We start from the raw sequence: 18,041 nt of genomic DNA, 5'->3' as shown, positions 1-18,041 counted from the left end.
GGTATTTAATGCAAAGGCATTATCTTACTATAACAGACCCGTTTTCCCTCTTTTGTCTCTGGAAGCACACCATCAAAATTCACTTCCATGTTGAGAGTAAACGTGATTTAGAATACAGTGTTTTGAAGATGTGAATGTAAAGGTAAAAAGTGAGGTTACTTTAGTGACCTGGGTTCAGAGAGGAAGAAGGGACAAATCTGTATTTGTATATACAGTGTTTATAGGGCCTTGAGGCAGCTGCAGCTGGTGTATAGAGAAGAGAGTTAATGTGAGAGAGGGATCCCCGTGAGCAGCAGAGATCGTATCTTTGAAAGACAGGAGGGAGAGCCTCCTTGTCATGCCATACAGGAAATGCCATTATGCAATTATGTGGTAAACGCTCTCGTAATACGGACAAGATCCCACCACCATCTTCACGCGAACATCATCGAATGTGAAAAATGGAGGTCGTAAGTAGGATATAAAATTTCCTGCTTGCTCTATGAAAATGCGCTTCATTATGTCCATATTTAAGTTCTCTCTTTTTATTTCCTTTTAATGTGGCAAATTGACCTGTGGTGATGTTCTTCCCCCGCTGTTCCCCGTACCTATTTATCCCAAATCCTCCGTCGCGATGCCTAACATTTTTGCAATTAGCATGTTTCTATTCCCCTGCTCTTATCTCGTTATTAGCATTTTTAATGTTTTTATGTTGGCTGCTCTGCCCAAATTGAACCTATTTCAGTCTGTCTGGGATTAGGGGGATTATGTATATCGTAAAAGCATTGGATTCGAACATAAGCAGCTGTTATTATTATTGATATTGTTATTACTACTTTGGTTATTGTTGTTATCTTGTTAGCAACGTATTGTTATTGTTGTTGCTATCGTTGCTTAATTGTCATTGTTATGGTCATTATTTTTATTGCTTAGAATCTAGACCAAAGGAGGTGCTTCAGTAATATGTTTCCTTGCTTTTGTTGTGCATCAATGTTGTAAAAGAAATCTATGTTATGTGTCAATACATAAGGACTTACTTAAACTCTCCTTAATTTAGGGGTTCTCCATAAGTTTGAGCATTTACTTTTGAAACACACTATATGTCTAATAATGCCTCGTACTTATTTCAATACATCGCATATAGTCAAAGGAAGTTGTAAAAAACTATCGAACCATTATCTATAAATTTTTATCTATCTAGATCTCTATCTATCAGATTTACATAACTCCCTTTTTGGCAACTAATCATATGGTCAGAGGCTCCAAGTCTCATTATGCATAAACGAGGAGGTGGTGTCCTTGAATCGCTAAAACATTCTCATGGTTATTAGTCTTTCTATGCTCGTTAATTCAGTTGATGCGTAAATTTTATACATTGTATGACTGTAGTAGGCTTTACTATCGTTCATGAGCTAGGAAATTGAGGAATGCATCTAAAGAGAAGATGGTATAATTTGAATTATTTATCTCTGAAATGGAATGTTGAACGGCATCATCGTTATCTACCATAATCGAAATAGTTCGTTTGATGACACAAGATTAAAATGTAAATAGATAGTCTAATGAAGAACTAGATAGTGCTCAGACATGTATCCAAAATGAAATTACTTTTTTTGGAAGCATATAGTAAAACGGTAGGATTGTATGTTATAAAAATAAAATGGTTTTAATGTCAGCAATGGGGTTCTGTAAAAATCATTGAATGCAAAGAAATTGTAAGTACAGATATGTTTTATCCATTAGAACATTTGCAGATTTTTATTTTGGAAACTGACTTGATTGTTGTAATATATATATATATATATATATATATATATGTGTGTGTGTGTGTGTGTGTGTAGTTTGTAGTGTAGTGTATATATGTATACATAAATGTCACATAATACCAATAATCTCTAGTTATCTAGGCATATGTTAAAGTATTTATGTGCACGTAGAGCAGAAATAGACTTATAATTGTAACAAATGTCTGAGAATCAACCCACATACTGTAAGAATATAAATTGTTCTCTGCGGAGATCAAGAGTATACAAAATAAAAGATTTGCCATTGCAATTATAACCTATACAGATGAAAACCCATATATTTTAAGCCCTTTTGCACATTATGAAAGGGTTACAGAAAAAGGGAAAGCTTAGTTAAAGCTAAACAGAAATAAAGTACATTAATCAAATGTTTTTATATCCCCCCCCCAAAAAAAAATCGTAAATCTGAAGAAGGAATATTTTGATACCAAAATACACGGAGACACTTTGTCACTTCCCTATATCTGAAAGTATAGTTGAGGCTAAACTAACATTGATCTAGTCAATTAAACACTGCCTCTGTAGAGAAGCGTTTTAGATCGATAATTCCCCATCTCTTACATGTAACAAATATTACGGAAGCGGTTATAGTTTTTAGCGTGTGTATTCTTATATATGAGGTTATCGCTGATTCCTAATAATCATTGAAAAATATATTTTAACTGCATATATTTTATTGCTTTAGGAAAAGAGATAATTGAAAATGAATATATTTTGTATGCTTATATATGAAAATAGGAGTATGTTGCAGATATTGAATATCGGATTTCCTTTTATCTCTGCAAATAGGTCCCTTATGCATTTGATATTATGTGAAGACTGCAAAGCTGGTAGGGCGTTAGGTCTAGAGACGTTTATAGGTCGTATCAGATATTCCCAGATGCTTATAACCGGAAACTAAATTGAAAAAGAAAGAACAAAATGTTTGAAGTGGCATTAGCTTTTTCTAGTCGTGAGCTCTGTTGCTGGAGGGAGATTCTAAATAATAAAGAATCCAACACCAAAATAACTAATGTTTTCAATAACAGCGGAGCAAATATTTATTTCAGCGAAAACTTTTATGAAATATTTACATCGCAATATTGCATATCATACCCATACAAGTAGAACAAAAAACCGTTGATTGCAAGGATGAAAATAGACGTGGCCATGACCAAAAGGCCATAATGGCTCGGGTATAATTTCCATGGGACTGCATATATCTGCCACCACAAGGATATTAACACCAGCTATAAAAGCCATCCAATAAGCAGTTATCAAAAGCCGTAGGTGCTTACCAAAAACGAGCGCGGTACACTCCCTATTTTGTGCCCGCCTATTTTTCTCTCTTCTCTTATTATTATTTTGCTATATTTTCGCGGGCAGAACTCTTAGTTTTTTGCTTATTGATAGAATTACAAAAGAAAGGAAAAATGGCTATAGGAATGGAGATTACAATTTTTGTATTGTTCAAAGATTATATACAGTATAGAATATATAGAGCCATTCGTGATGTCAGGTCGATATCGAATTTAGGTCCATTTTCGTTTACAAAAATGGATTTGAATATATTATATATATTGTAATATATATATATATAAAAATATATATATATATATATATATATATATATATATATGTATATATATGTGTGTGTATATATATATATATATATATATATATATATATATATATATATATATATATATATATATATATATATATATATATATATATATATATATATATATATATATATATATATATATATATATATATATGATATATATATGTATATTATATATATATGTATATATATATATATATATATATATATATATATATATATATATAATCTATCTATGTATATATGTGTGTGTTTGTGCTTAAATATATTATATTTTTTTATTTGCTTTATATTTATTTAGTCGATGTTTTATTAGCTGTTTTGAAATAAAACTTTCCGCCACTTCACTACGTAACAGAGCATGCTTATTTTTCGGTGTATAGTTATATTTTATCTCCGGGGGGGGGGGGGGGGGGGGTTAGTTGGAGGGGAAGAAGAGTAATTTGGTTTTCATAGCCGATTTTACTCGTAACAATTTGCTCTAAGGGAAATTAACGGGCTTTGTTATGGTCCTTCTAATGAAAGGTGCAACAGTTAGCGGTATCTAATCTAATAGGGATTTCTTTTTTCAATTTTCCTAAATTTTTTTTACAAATTCTCGATTAAATTTAAAAATATTTATCATTATATTTTCATGCATTTTCTTTTTCCTTTCAGCAGATTACTCCACTTTTTTATTTTTAATGAAACCCGTTTGCTTTTCAAACTCTCTCTCTCTCTCTCTCTCTCTCTCTCTCTCTCTCTCTCTCTCTCTCTCTCTCTCTCTCTCCTCTCTCTCTCTCTCTCTCTCTCTCTCAAAAACCTGCGTTCTAGCTATCAAAGAAAATTGTGAAGACCGATTTATAAATAAATGTAGACCTATCGATAGATTTCTGCTGAAGTTTATTAAAATGAGCGATATATATTGTGAAAATATTTTGTAAATCCTCATCTGAAATCCTGCCTGTTATCTGTCTACATGTGATATAAGTAAAATCATGTAGATTGGGACACCTCATGTTTTGTGCGCCTCTTTATAACCTATAAAACTGACCTTGAATCTTTATTGCAATTGGCAAGAAAGAATTATTTCTTAATATTTAGGTCTTTTAAAGTTAGAATTGAGATTCACTCTCCAAGTCTTTATACACACACACACACACACACACACACATATATATATATATATATATATATATATATATATATATATATATATATATATATATATATATATATTTATATATATACACACTAATAATAATAATAATAATATTAATATTAATGATAATAAAAATCAGGATTGGCTACATCAATCTTTTATTAGTTTATTTTATTTTTCATGTATATATATATATATATATATATATATATATATATATATATATATATATATATATATATATATATATATATATATATATAATAAATAATAATAATAATAATAATAATAATAATAATAAAGTATTAGCTATATCAGTCTAATGTTAGTTTAATTTATTTTTCATGTGTGTATATATATATATATATATATATATATATATATATATATATATATATATATATATATATATATATATATATATATATATATATATATATATATGTATTACAAAAAAATTGAGAATAGATATTTGTCTACCAATCTTATGTTGGTTTGACTTATTTTTAGTGTATTTTCTGTTTTTTTTTTCTCGATTACCAATATATTTCTCTAATAATACCCCTGCTCAGAATCTGATTAGCCGAACTATGTTATAGCGTAATCACAGTAAATTAAATACCATGGGTAAATTTCCTTGGTGCACCTTTTGTATTAGCAAAGAAATTAATCTCTAAGGTAACACTCGACTATAATTTAAATAATTTTTTCTTTGATGCACTACTTTGTTTTCTTTTAATGTCTCCAGAGTCGTCACTAAATGCGTACATAAACGGCCGCACATTTCTTCCCGAGAATTGCATATTTTACACACACACACACACACACACACACACATATATATATATATATATATATATATATATATATATATATATATATATATATATATATATATATATATATATATATATATATATACACACATCCTATTCCTTTTTCCCCAATATATATCTATTCCTCTCTGCCCAGAATGAAACCCATCTTTGCAGGTAGACTATATAAGCATATATATATATATATATATATATATATATATATATATATATATATATATATATATATATATATATATATATATATATATATATATATATATATACACACAGTATATTATTGAAAATTTGTACTTTAGCATATTACTAGTCTATCATGTTTTAGAATTTTATTATTACAGATTTTGATGTATAAAATAATACACAGAGTTAAATAATTTTAGTCCTTGCGTTATTGTCTCTATCCGTATATTATTTCACCATCGGTAATAGTGACGCGATAAATAAAGCTTGTATGTAATTGTCGCTTTGAGAAATGTTGGGTTGGTGTTTATATGCTATTTCAAATTAGGAAAACCTTACTATTCGGTTTCATTTGCCCATTTCATTTTACCGACGTAACAACGGTAACCTTTCAATATTATTTCGCCATGTAGTATGTGAAAACTTGTGAAAATTTTATTTTATTTATGGCAATGTATTTTCTTCAAAAGGCTAGATTGTTTTAGATATATCTTATGAAAGTACCTAGCTTTAATTTTGTATCTTCCATAGCGCTTTTGTTATCCGATAACGGTAAGGGCAACAACACTTATGTTCAAGCTTTATTTTTAGGTAATGCCATTACTTTTAAAATATATATTCCCTCCATCCTTTTTTTTCTTTTTTTGTATATGAAGCATTTTTACTGTAATCAGATATAGTTTAAAATGAAAATCCATTTTTTCCCCTTTTCTCAGTTTTCTGCGTACGAAAATTGAATACTTCACATCAATATAAAAGTTGGTTTCAGTATAGTTTTATCAGACTATTTTTTTTTTTTTTTTTGTAGGAAATAATTACTTACTTTATATATCACCGTGTGACAATGAAATTTCTTTTATGGTTTCTTCTTTAGTAAATTAAAAACGACTTGGCGTTCGATACAGCTTTGTTGTGACTGCCATACACCGCTAAGTGATACTTCTCCTTCAAGACGCTTATACTTGTTCACTAGACATGTTTTCCTTCTTCATTTTGAATGATTGTACTTTGTATTTTGTTTCCTGAAATAGGAAAACAACCTGTAAACAATTCATTACAAAGTTTTCTCTGAAAGAAAATCTTATTCAAGAAGCAACACTAGCAATGAAGTGTTGTTTACATCAAGTCGTCTTGTGATTTGTGGTTATCGGGCGATGATGGCGTCGAGGGGCCGTAAATCCGCCAATCAGCAGTAAGCGTCCCGTGAGCACCGCCCATAATTTTTGTTCTTGAACCAATGGGAGGGGGACTATAGTATGGCTTATGTTACCATTCAACATGCTTTTATATGTTATGCACGATTGTAATGATTGTCGAAGATGTAAAATTGAATTACCTTATGGGATATTTCCTCTATTTTCCATACTCTGTCAATTCATCATGGATTGTGTGTTAAAGGAAAAACAAACTTTAGAATATTTAGTAGCAACGCTTTCCATGACAAAATTATAGTTATAGAATAATACTAATTAAGTTATAGGTCTATATAATTATTCTTTAATATCAGGAGAGTGTTCAGACCAAGTTTAAGCATTTTTGTATGTTAGTTGAAACTGTCCTTTTCATTTAGATTTCGAATTATTTTAAAATTAGTTTAATTGCTATATACATTACTTCATGTGATTTAATTGTATATATAAAATTTTACACTTATTAGAGTTTGTCCACATTCTTTTACTTCAACCAGGCCCACATTCAGTTACTTTTAAAGAGATTTTAAATCCCTTGTTAATATAAAAAAGAACGTATATGGCATCACAAACGGAATTAGTGAATTATATCTTTACAGAAAATGGTCCATATATATTGATTGCACATATATGTAAATGAAAAACAGTTTTTATTTTGTTATAAGAATAAAACAACGCTTCCAAACTGTGCCTTGACAAATAAAACGAAGCAATAAACCGTTTGGAAAGTAAAGAAAACTGTCCGGAAATAAATCTACCGCATCAAAGAAAACGGATATTCTAGCACCTCTCTTTTATTGTTGGGGGACTAAGACTTATGAGACGGCGACGACCTTCACCAACTTTGTTTCTTCGCCTTTTACAAACTTTTTCGAAGACTTCGGCTTTATTGTAACTGCTTCATTTTCATTTGGTGACTTTATTATAGATGCGCTCTTTACCTTTGCATACGATATAGCAGTACTGTAATGTGTTTAGTGAAAAATTATGAAAATTAGATTTGATGTTTATTATCGCAATTTTTAGTTTTTTTTTTTTATTATAACTCAAGTATAGCATGTGTCCAAGATGATTTCTTCTCAGTTGCTTTTATTTTTCGTTCTGCGTTAAATATTCAGCAGTTTCTTATGTATAATTTTTGATGGAGGAAGCCCTTTAAGTTTATACTTATTCGTAAGTACAAAAAGTTCTGTATCAACCAGTGTGTGTATGTATATATATATATATATATATATATATATATATATATATATATATATATATATATATATATATATATATATATATATATATTTGTATTTGTATTTGTGTACATTGAAAATAATTCACAGCAGTATTTGTTATAATTTACACACACACATATATATATATATATATATATATATATATATATATATATATATATATATATATATATATATATATATATATATATATATATATATATATATACTGTATATATATAATATATATATATATATATATAATATATATATATATATATATATATATATATATATATATATATATATATATATATATATATATATAATATATGTGTATATATATGTGTGTGTGTGTATGTGTGCATTTGTGTACTTTAAAAGTAATTCAGTGACAAAAATGAATAATAGGGTATAATTATTTTATATCAATAGATATTCATGCATACAATCATACATAACTGCCTATACACAGTAAAAGACCCAGGCGCATATAGAACTATATCTTTATCTTCCTCTATATATATCCATATATATATATATATATATATATATATATATATATATATATATATATATATATATATATATATATATATATATGCATACACACATTGCAGTTGTAAAAAATGTTCACATGTCACGTCTATACGTTCAAATAATAAGTCAGCATCACATTCACGATTATTCGCCACCTGAATTTAGAATTTATATATATATATATATATATATATATATATATATATATATATATATATATATATATATATATGTGTGTGTGTGTGTGTGTGTGTGTGTGTGTGTGTGTGTGTATATATAAATTATATATATGTATACACACACACACATATATATATATATATATATATATATATATATATATATATATATATATATATATATATATATATATATATATATATATATATATATATATATATATAAAGTATGTGATTGTGTATGTAAATCTTGTCATTGAATTATTACTAGAGTTCATCTGCCAACTTTATCAGAAGTTCTAAAATTTTGTTCATTCTTCTCGCACAAAATAGATTTTTTTTTTATCGCAAGAGTATTCATGATCTTTATAAATAGATATTTTTTGTCCCTTATATTGAGCATATATTTATCATAATGCCTATACAATGTAGTGACCTTTTTTTTTTTTTTGCAGCAGTGAAATTAGAGATTTCTATGTGTGGCCTACATATTTTTAAAAGTGTGTATGTACACACACACACACACACACACATATATATATATATATATATATATATATATATATATATATATATATATATATATATATATATATATATATATATATATATATATATATGTATGTATGTATGTGTGTGTGTGTGTCTGTGTTTGTGGCTGTGTCTGAAGAGTATTATATGCTTGTAATGAATGATAAAGCAATTTGATCATTAACCTTATGACTTCAGCATGCGCATATAACAGTAAATTAAGTGTACTCATCCACTTTTTATATAAAAAGTTAAAGTTATTTCTTGCTCATAATGAGAATACGTAATTCTCACCTAAGATAGGAAGTTACTTCTTGTGATGCTTATGAATGAATAAATAAAGTATAATAATAGAATGGAACCGGCGAGCACAGCGTTAAAAAATCGGTCGCATTACATCCCGAAGTGTGCAAATGTTTCACCGAGATGAGATAGGTGTCTTCCTCACACCCGTTCCTTAGTGACCTCTCTTGCCCCGAATCCTCTAGGAATTGCGGGTGCCACATTGTGAGGAAGGAAAGAGGAGGCACTCTTGGTTAGTTGGCCCTCATTCCGTCGTTGGCTTGACATTGTGCTGCACCATAGGATCCAAGTGTTCTCACTCGAATGTGTTTAGGTTCCTTTGAGTTTATCGTATTACCGTTTCTATTTATTATTGTTTATGCTTGAAGACGTGCTAGGAAACTAAGAAAATGTAGTTCATGAATTTTTCTTTTCCTGATTTCAAGCATATTTTACAAAAGTGTTTTTTTTTTTTCAGTGACTAAATACCCAAAGTGTCTTGATGAATCACAGAAAGGCTGTCAGAGTAACGTGTTCCTGCCAGCAAAAGTGATCTTTTAACTATTAATGATAGCATATCCCTAAGTGACTTTAGAAAACAGTGCCTTTTTATCTTGAATTCCGCCCCCACAAAAAAATGCAAGCTGGTGGTTGATAAACCATGTAAATCACAGTCCTAGATCCCAGATATTGAAGAATCAGAATTGCTTTGTAAGGGACACCGACCAACGTCGTTAAGTTTTCCCTGTATAGCATCGAAAGGATTTTCATGAGCCCAAATAGATCACCTTGTCAAGGCACGGTTACTGTATTGCCGCAAGAAATGGTATGTCTGACTATGTTTGACTGTTGTATTCATGTCTTGTTTTTGTCATGGTAGGTAAAGTAGCTTATTACACATTCAAGGAGGTTGCATTGTTTTTTTCTATTTGGTTTATCTTCCTAATAACTTGTTATATATTCTATCAAAATTTGAGTATTTTTTAGTGAGGTAAGTTGTGTTTACATGTTCCAGGCCCTTCTACCGTATGTTATAGACATCTTCCTCCCTTATTTAATTCATCTATATATTTCTGAAACCAGTCTATTTTATTTCTCTTCCTAATTCTATGCCTTTGACCAGCTACATAATTTCATATATAGGTATATATGTTCGATTCGTTGTTATTGTGTAATTGCTATTGTTTCTGTATCCTTTACTTGCTCTCTTCATTTACTCTTTATTGCTAGAAATATTTAATGGATAATAAGTTCTATGTAATGGATTATAATAATCGTAGCGTTTGAAATGTGGGAGTAAATAGGTCTTTACAGAATGAAAATAATAATATTATTGATAATGATAGTATTTTGTTTTCTTATTAGTGTCATAGCAAATCAAACATTGAAAAAGTCGTTAATATAATTGTATTTTTATTATTATATTGATAAATTTTCTATTACAACTAAAATGCCGATTTAATAACACTAAAAATAACTGGATATTTATCAGTGAAATATTTCGACAACTTACTAGAAATAAGGCGATCTTTACTAGAAATAAGGCGATCTTTACAAACTTGATTATGTCAAACGAAATAATAATGATATTAATAATAAAAATAATAGTAATAATAAAAATAATGATAATAATAATAATAATAATAATGAGGATTTTTTTAACAGGTATTAAAGTAATAATGATGAAAATACCAGGAATGTAATTGGTACTCATGAAAGTGATTATTCAAAGAGCAAATAGATTAATAGTTAGGAAAATATTTCATCATATATTCATGACATGATCATAACAATGATGATGATAATGGCAACAATAGCAATAATGATGATACTAAAGATAATAGTGATAGTGTTGATGAAAAAACATAAGAACAACACCAGGAATGTAACTGATAGGCCACGGGTTGCTTGGGGGGAAATTTCTGTACTCTGATTATTATGGGAAGAGTGAATGGAGATATCAACCTGAAGAAGAGTAAAACCAATTGCTTGAGTTATGAAAATAGAGGGTGGGGGCCAGTAGTCTCATCCCCTAAACTTGCTGAGAAAACAGAAAACTGCTTTTAAGCTGGGATAAATGGAACCTAGGGATAACAGTCTCATTTATAAAGAGTAAGGGACTTGCTGAAAACCAGAAAGTTAACTTCGTTTTTTGTGCTGGGGGAAAAGGAAGGAAAAACTGTAGAAAAAATCATAAATTCTTAAAATTTTATCTTAACAGGCTAAACAAAGTTACACCTTATAAAAAAAGTAAATAAACTCTGCAGCGCTCACCATAAATTTATTAAACTCAGATCATTGTTTTTAGCCAAGAAACTATTTGAAAAAAAATATACAATGATTATTACTATTAGAGGAATGGACATAGTTTGATCAATGTTCCGTCATATGAAATTATTGCAGAAATGATGTTTCCATAAAAAATTTTCAATAAGATTTAGAAAGAGATTAAAGGTGCATTTTGTATAAATAACTTACCATTGAACCAATAATTTAACTTATTTGCCCAAGGTATGCGAGGCAGGATTTACGCGTTATTTATTGTATAAGAGCCCCTCTGCTGCATTTTATCTTATATGTCGTTGATTTTATAATCAGTTAATTTCTATTTAAAAAATTAAAAGACCTTGTTTATGAGAATGAAGTAAGGATTTTATCTGTGAAGCATCCTCCAGTATATTTAAGGAATTAATTTGAAAAATAATATCTACTTCCAATTTGTGATAGATGGATTTTATACATCGACCAAGCATCGCAAATGATCGATTTATGATAGGCTATTGCACCCTTTACATTGATTGTTTATGTCGTTGAGGTGGATGCTTGATTGCCATGTTAATAGCCTTGTAGTTTTTATTTTTAATATGCCTTTAATCTACTATTTACTACTAAATGTTGTGTCATAATTTTGCAAGATATATTTTATTTTCACCATCCCCTTACCTGTGCAATGTTTAGTAGACGAGTAGTATCCGTAGCCATTCCTTGTTTTGTAGATTATATACTGTTTTGGCGTCTTATTTTAATTCGTTTTTTGAATTCTCTTGGTACCTGGAAAGAAATAATTTTATATTCTAAAATGCCAGCATTTATTTGTGTCAGTGAAATACAGTATTTAACACCCCGGGGCTAAAAGTTTAAATGGGTAAAGATAGTTTAAATTTCCTAATCTTTTCTGCTATTATGACTTTGGGTAGAGAAGAATCGTTGAATCAAAACCATATTGCATGAGCTTTAAGTCTTTGAGTTGAGTAAGATAAGACTTAGACAGTACAAATCCCTTTGGTAACACTCATCACACCAAAATGTTTTATAGATCACGGGGGAAGACTGGGTTTACTTTGTATTAAGTGTTAGTTCATCACCCTTACAGCTCACTCATCCGTAGCTTATGATAAGAAAATCGTTAGCTTCAAGATAGCTTGTCATCCAATTCTCCGGTGAAAAATAAATTCCAAACGGCGAAAGGGAAAACTTTAATGCCTATTTTTTTTAAAGTACTGTATTTGTCCAAAGTATAAGTACTTACACATACAAATTAGAATAATATTAGGTTGATGGCAGATTAGAATAGGGGAATTAAAAGTTCGATAGTCTCTCGTAAACTGAAAAAAAAAAAAAAATAGTAGTAATAGATCGGTGAAATATTATACTGGCATTAATTAAGCATTCTACTTTGGTACTGCATTGTGTAACCACACATCTTTGATGTACCATAATAAAAAAAAAAGCTGCTTATTATAAGGCTTGGAATGAATATACATAATCTAGTTATTATTATTATTATTATTATTGATATGACCCTATTGTGGCACCATAGTATGTATGTTACAAGTGTTTATACCTTTTGTTTTTAACCTTACATCTTGGATACTGCATAACTATTATTATTATTATTATTATTATTATTATTATTATTATTATTATTATTATTATCATCATCATCGTCATCATCATTTTTGTCTATTGACAATACGTTAAATGTTTATTATTATTATTATTATTATTATTATTATTCATGGTGTCATCAGTATAAATTCTATGTAAATCTTTATCTCACCAACACACATCACACCAGAGAAGTAAAATGTCAATAAAAACATTGGCTCTACGAGTGCACATTAAAGTACCTCAAAGAATTCACTGATAAATACGCAAACGAATCATGATTAACTATTGACAGGACAGAAGCTCCGTGTGTGCGTGGGCTGCAGAAGTTGTCTTTCCCAGTAATTGGTAAGGGGCGAAAAATGTTCTAATTGGGTGCTGCCTTCGGGGGGTCTCGAAGGAACTTGACACCGCCCCCGAAATCTGACTCCGCCGGCTGTAAGGAAAGTGCATTACAATGGCCTACCACCAAATGATATTTGCAGACTTTATTTATTTTGGGACACCGCATTCGGAATCTGGTTAAAAGGATTCAGATGTATTTAGTCTTTTGTTTTTAGTTATGCATTCATGTTCAATTTTATAATAATGGCGATGCCGAAAATTTTTTATGTTTTTTTAATCGATATTAACTGATTTTTGTTTGAGGGGTTGCTATCATACTGAGTACTGTCTCACATGGATATAATTATTTCATGATTAAAATTTCCTCACATATATGCCTACTAACTTTTTTTTTATCCATTTATAAATCTCAAACAATTGATGAGACCTGGCCATAATGGTTGAAGTTTAAATTGTATCATATTCCAAAAGCCCATTTTTCTAATATTCTTCAGTTACATATGTATATACAGTATATATATATATATATATATATATATATATATATATATATATATATATATATATATATATATATATATATATATATATATATATATATATATATAATGATTACAACCGTTTCTAGTCCACTGCAAGACAAGGCCTCAGATACATGTTCTTATTCATGTCTGGGGTTGCCCAGTTTTCATCACCACGCTGGCCACTGCGGATTGATGATGGTGGGAGACTTCAGTCTGATCACTCATAGCAAACCAACCTAGTATGGGTGGCCTTGACTAGTAGGCCTACAGCTTTGCTAATCATAGTGATACACAAACATTTTCATCACATTAAGGTATCCCCATTCAGAATGGGATATATATATATATATATATATATATATATATATATATATATATATATATATATATATATATATATATATATATATATATATGAACTTATTTTTCGGCTGGGGGGAATATTTGTTGGCCCATCTGCGGTGGGGTATCTCTGTCTTGTATTTGGTCGCCATTCCTCGGTGCCAACGGCCCGCTGGTCTACAAAGACAGTCGCAAGATTTATGGGGTGGCTTCGAATTCCTCTCTTGACTGGGGCACCGACAGAAAATTATGGTTGGGCTTCATCTGGGTATTACCAACCGGTTACAGGGTCAGGGGTACTTCAAACCAATGATGCTTGAGGAGGGGTTGCCTACCATGGATATAGGAAAGGGTTCCCTAAATACTTGCACATCGATAGCTCACAAAATACTGCCATTTCTGAAGGTTAATGAATAACTGATGGTAGGACTGTTATATGATTGTTCATGTAAACATATTTATATTTCAAATGCAATATGTATGTACGTTTATATGAGGTAAATGGGAACTGAGACGAGTTATATTTCCTTGTAATCTGACTGAGGTATTACATACTTTCACTTTGATAAAAAAATATTACACACAAATATATATATATATATATATATATATATATATATATATATATTATATATACATATATATATATGTGTGTGTACAGTATATATATATATATATATATATATATATATATATATATATATATATATATATATATATATGTATATATATACACACACACATATATATATTTATATATATATATATGTATATATATACATATATATATATATATATATATATATATATATATATATATGTGTGTGTGTGTGTGTGTGTTTGTTTGTTTGTGTGAATACTACTCTAGTGTCTTGTGGAAAGAGGTTGCCAGTTTTAGTTCGGTAAGGATAATGTTGGAATTTTATTGATAGATAACTAATGACTAGTTCTGTCCAAGGTAGCTGGAATAGAATGGCGGCATTAAAGGAGGTAAATCCGATAAGAGGAAAAGAGGGATCTTTTTAGGTATGTAGGAGGGAGAGGAAGGAAAGGGCGCAAGTGAGGTAGATTGTGGGAAATTGGTTGCTTAAGACGAGGGTTAGATGGAGATTTATTTGCTAAAGATGGGAAGGGCAAGGGTAATGTTACACAAGTGTTACTGTTCTTTGGGTAACGAGGGAAAGAATTTAGCTGAGCTTTGTTACATGGACTAAAGAGATGCACATCAAATTTTTGCGTACGTGTGCCCTCTTAAACCAAGACTAGTTAAAATGTAAGTCATACAAGGATGCAGATGCCTAGAATTTATCAAGAGACTTGCTTTTATATTTCTGAAACAGTAATGATTTGGGTCCTACTGATCAGTTTTAGATCTATTGTTCGTAACAGAATTTGACTTTTTTTAATGTGCCCTCACTCCAACTGTCCGGAATTTTTTTTAGTCCATTCTGGATAGTTTTAGATACCAGAGATAAAAAGATTTAAAGTTGTGGAATTATTATTATTATTATTATTATTGTTGTTGTTGTTTTTGTTGTTGTTATTGTGGTTGTGGTGTTGTTGTTGTTTGATGGAAAGAAAAGAACTGAGGCATATCAAAAGTTCTGATGTCCAGGAAACATGAATTTATCGTTTGTTCTGTTTCGTTCCTAAGTCCTTAATTTTAGCTTCGATCAGTTTAAAATTTAGTTTAGAATTTGTTATTCGTAAATTAGCGCATGCATTTCGTTGTACCAACATAGAACAAAGCTTAGTTTTAAAGTAAGATATCACGAACGTGGATTATGATTCCTAGAACAGTTATATTTAATATTCATTAAGTCGTTGTTAGTTCTTAGAAATATATCGTGGTGGGAAAGAATTATGACGGCTCAGATGTCTCTGGTATTTTCTTGTTTGTTGATACATTGAAGGTTTTAACTTGTGTAATACTTTTATAATAGTAGTTTTTCCCTTTGGTGAACCTTCTAATTAGATTAAGCTCTGGTTGACTTTAATGTCCTTTGGTTTTGGATACAAATCCGGATGAATTTTGCCTTCATGTAGACAATAATTCAATAATTATAAATCAATTTCTCTCTGTTACATGCATTTTGTATTGTATGTACTTTAAGAATCAGTCATCAAATGTACACTTATACTTAAACTTCAAATTTAAATATATATATATATATATATATATATATATATATATATATATATATATATATATATATATATATATATATATATATATATATATATATATATATATACATATATATATATAACAAAAGCGAATGAACAGAAAAATATCATAAAAATTATTACAAAATCTGGAGTAGATGTTGAAGTTTGAAGTTTTTATGTCTAATTTTATCCACCACTATAATCGTGACAACTACATCAGTGATCTTGAGATTGAAATCATTGATGTCCCATAATTTTTGTTCGATATACGATATCTTTAACATAACCCCATAAAAAGAGGTCGACATGTTTGATATCTGGTGAACGAGGTGATCAGGGAACTGGGCCATTCCTTGCAATCCACTGGCCTGGAAATGTTTAATTTAGGAACCCAAAAATATGCAGTCCTCAATGTGGCGATGCACCATCTTGCTGGAAAATACTGGTTGGAGGTTATATAATTGTAGCGTCACTAATTCAGTCAAAGGACCAAGATAAACTTGTGCAGTAATTGATAACTCGTAGAATAAAGAGGGACCAATGCTTCGACTGCACATGATCCCACAAGAAATATTTTCATATGGACTATCTTGATGAATGTTCTGTTCCCCAGATTCTCACAATGTGTTTCTAGTTTCCCTGAAACAGGAAAAGCTACTTCATTACTAAAATAAAATCGATTGAGAAACTTTTCATCCTCATGAATTCGTTCCAGCATGTTATCTGCAAAATGGTTTCGTCTTGTTTTATCATTTGGCATGAGTGCCTGTATGAGTTTCACTTTCACAATTGCAAGTTCTTGTGTATGACTCTGTGCACTGTTGAATGTGCTAGTTGTGAGTGTTTAGCAGTACTTCGGATGGAATTTATAGGAGAACAATCAAAGGTTTTCCTTACATGATCCATGTTTTCATCAAATGTTCTTGGTCGTCCACTCCTCCCTTTATCCAACACTCCCTATCTCCATAAATGTCTTGTACCATGCATGAAATGATGGACGTGATGCTGGATCTCTTCCATACGTAGCTCTGTAATTTCGCTGATTCTGCATATCATATTTCGTTTCAATTAACCATGACACACATTGTCTTTTCGTAAGGAGTAGCCATTTTAGCGGTTTATTTAACAATACCTCTTTCATCAATAGGGCGCCATAAATATACAAATTCAATGTGATTAAAATCTGATTAAGATATCTGATCAATGGTTTTTGCAATCAACTTTTTAAGTTCTAGAAGTACTTCATGGAGACCCTGAATTTATGGAAGCCCAGTATAT

The 18,041-nt window shown here is 29.8% G+C and overlaps 1 protein-coding gene across 25 annotated transcripts in view; it reads left to right on the top strand.

Annotated features, from left to right (window-relative positions):
• Positions 1–18,041, top strand: part of LOC137615324 (homeotic protein ultrabithorax-like) — a 1,252,187-nt gene that overhangs the window by 1,134,097 nt on the left and 100,049 nt on the right. For 2 of the 25 annotated variants that reach the window (XM_068345090.1, XM_068345114.1), the window contains exon 1: positions 200–449. The exons of 22 other annotated variants lie outside the window; for them this stretch is intronic. In XM_068345090.1, coding sequence (XP_068201191.1) covers positions 441–449 — 9 coding nt within the window. In that variant the 5' untranslated portion in view covers positions 200–440. Of the gene's footprint in view, positions 1–199; positions 450–18,041 lie in introns of those variants that run through there. One more of the 25 variants, XM_068345101.1, reaches the window with a different exon arrangement.

This window comes from Palaemon carinicauda, chromosome 21 (genome assembly GCF_036898095.1).
Source record: "Palaemon carinicauda isolate YSFRI2023 chromosome 21, ASM3689809v2, whole genome shotgun sequence".
NCBI lineage: Eukaryota > Metazoa > Arthropoda > Malacostraca > Decapoda > Palaemonidae > Palaemon > Palaemon carinicauda.
Note: the sequence above shows the minus strand (reverse complement) of the source record. Positions and strands in the feature narration are given on the sequence as shown.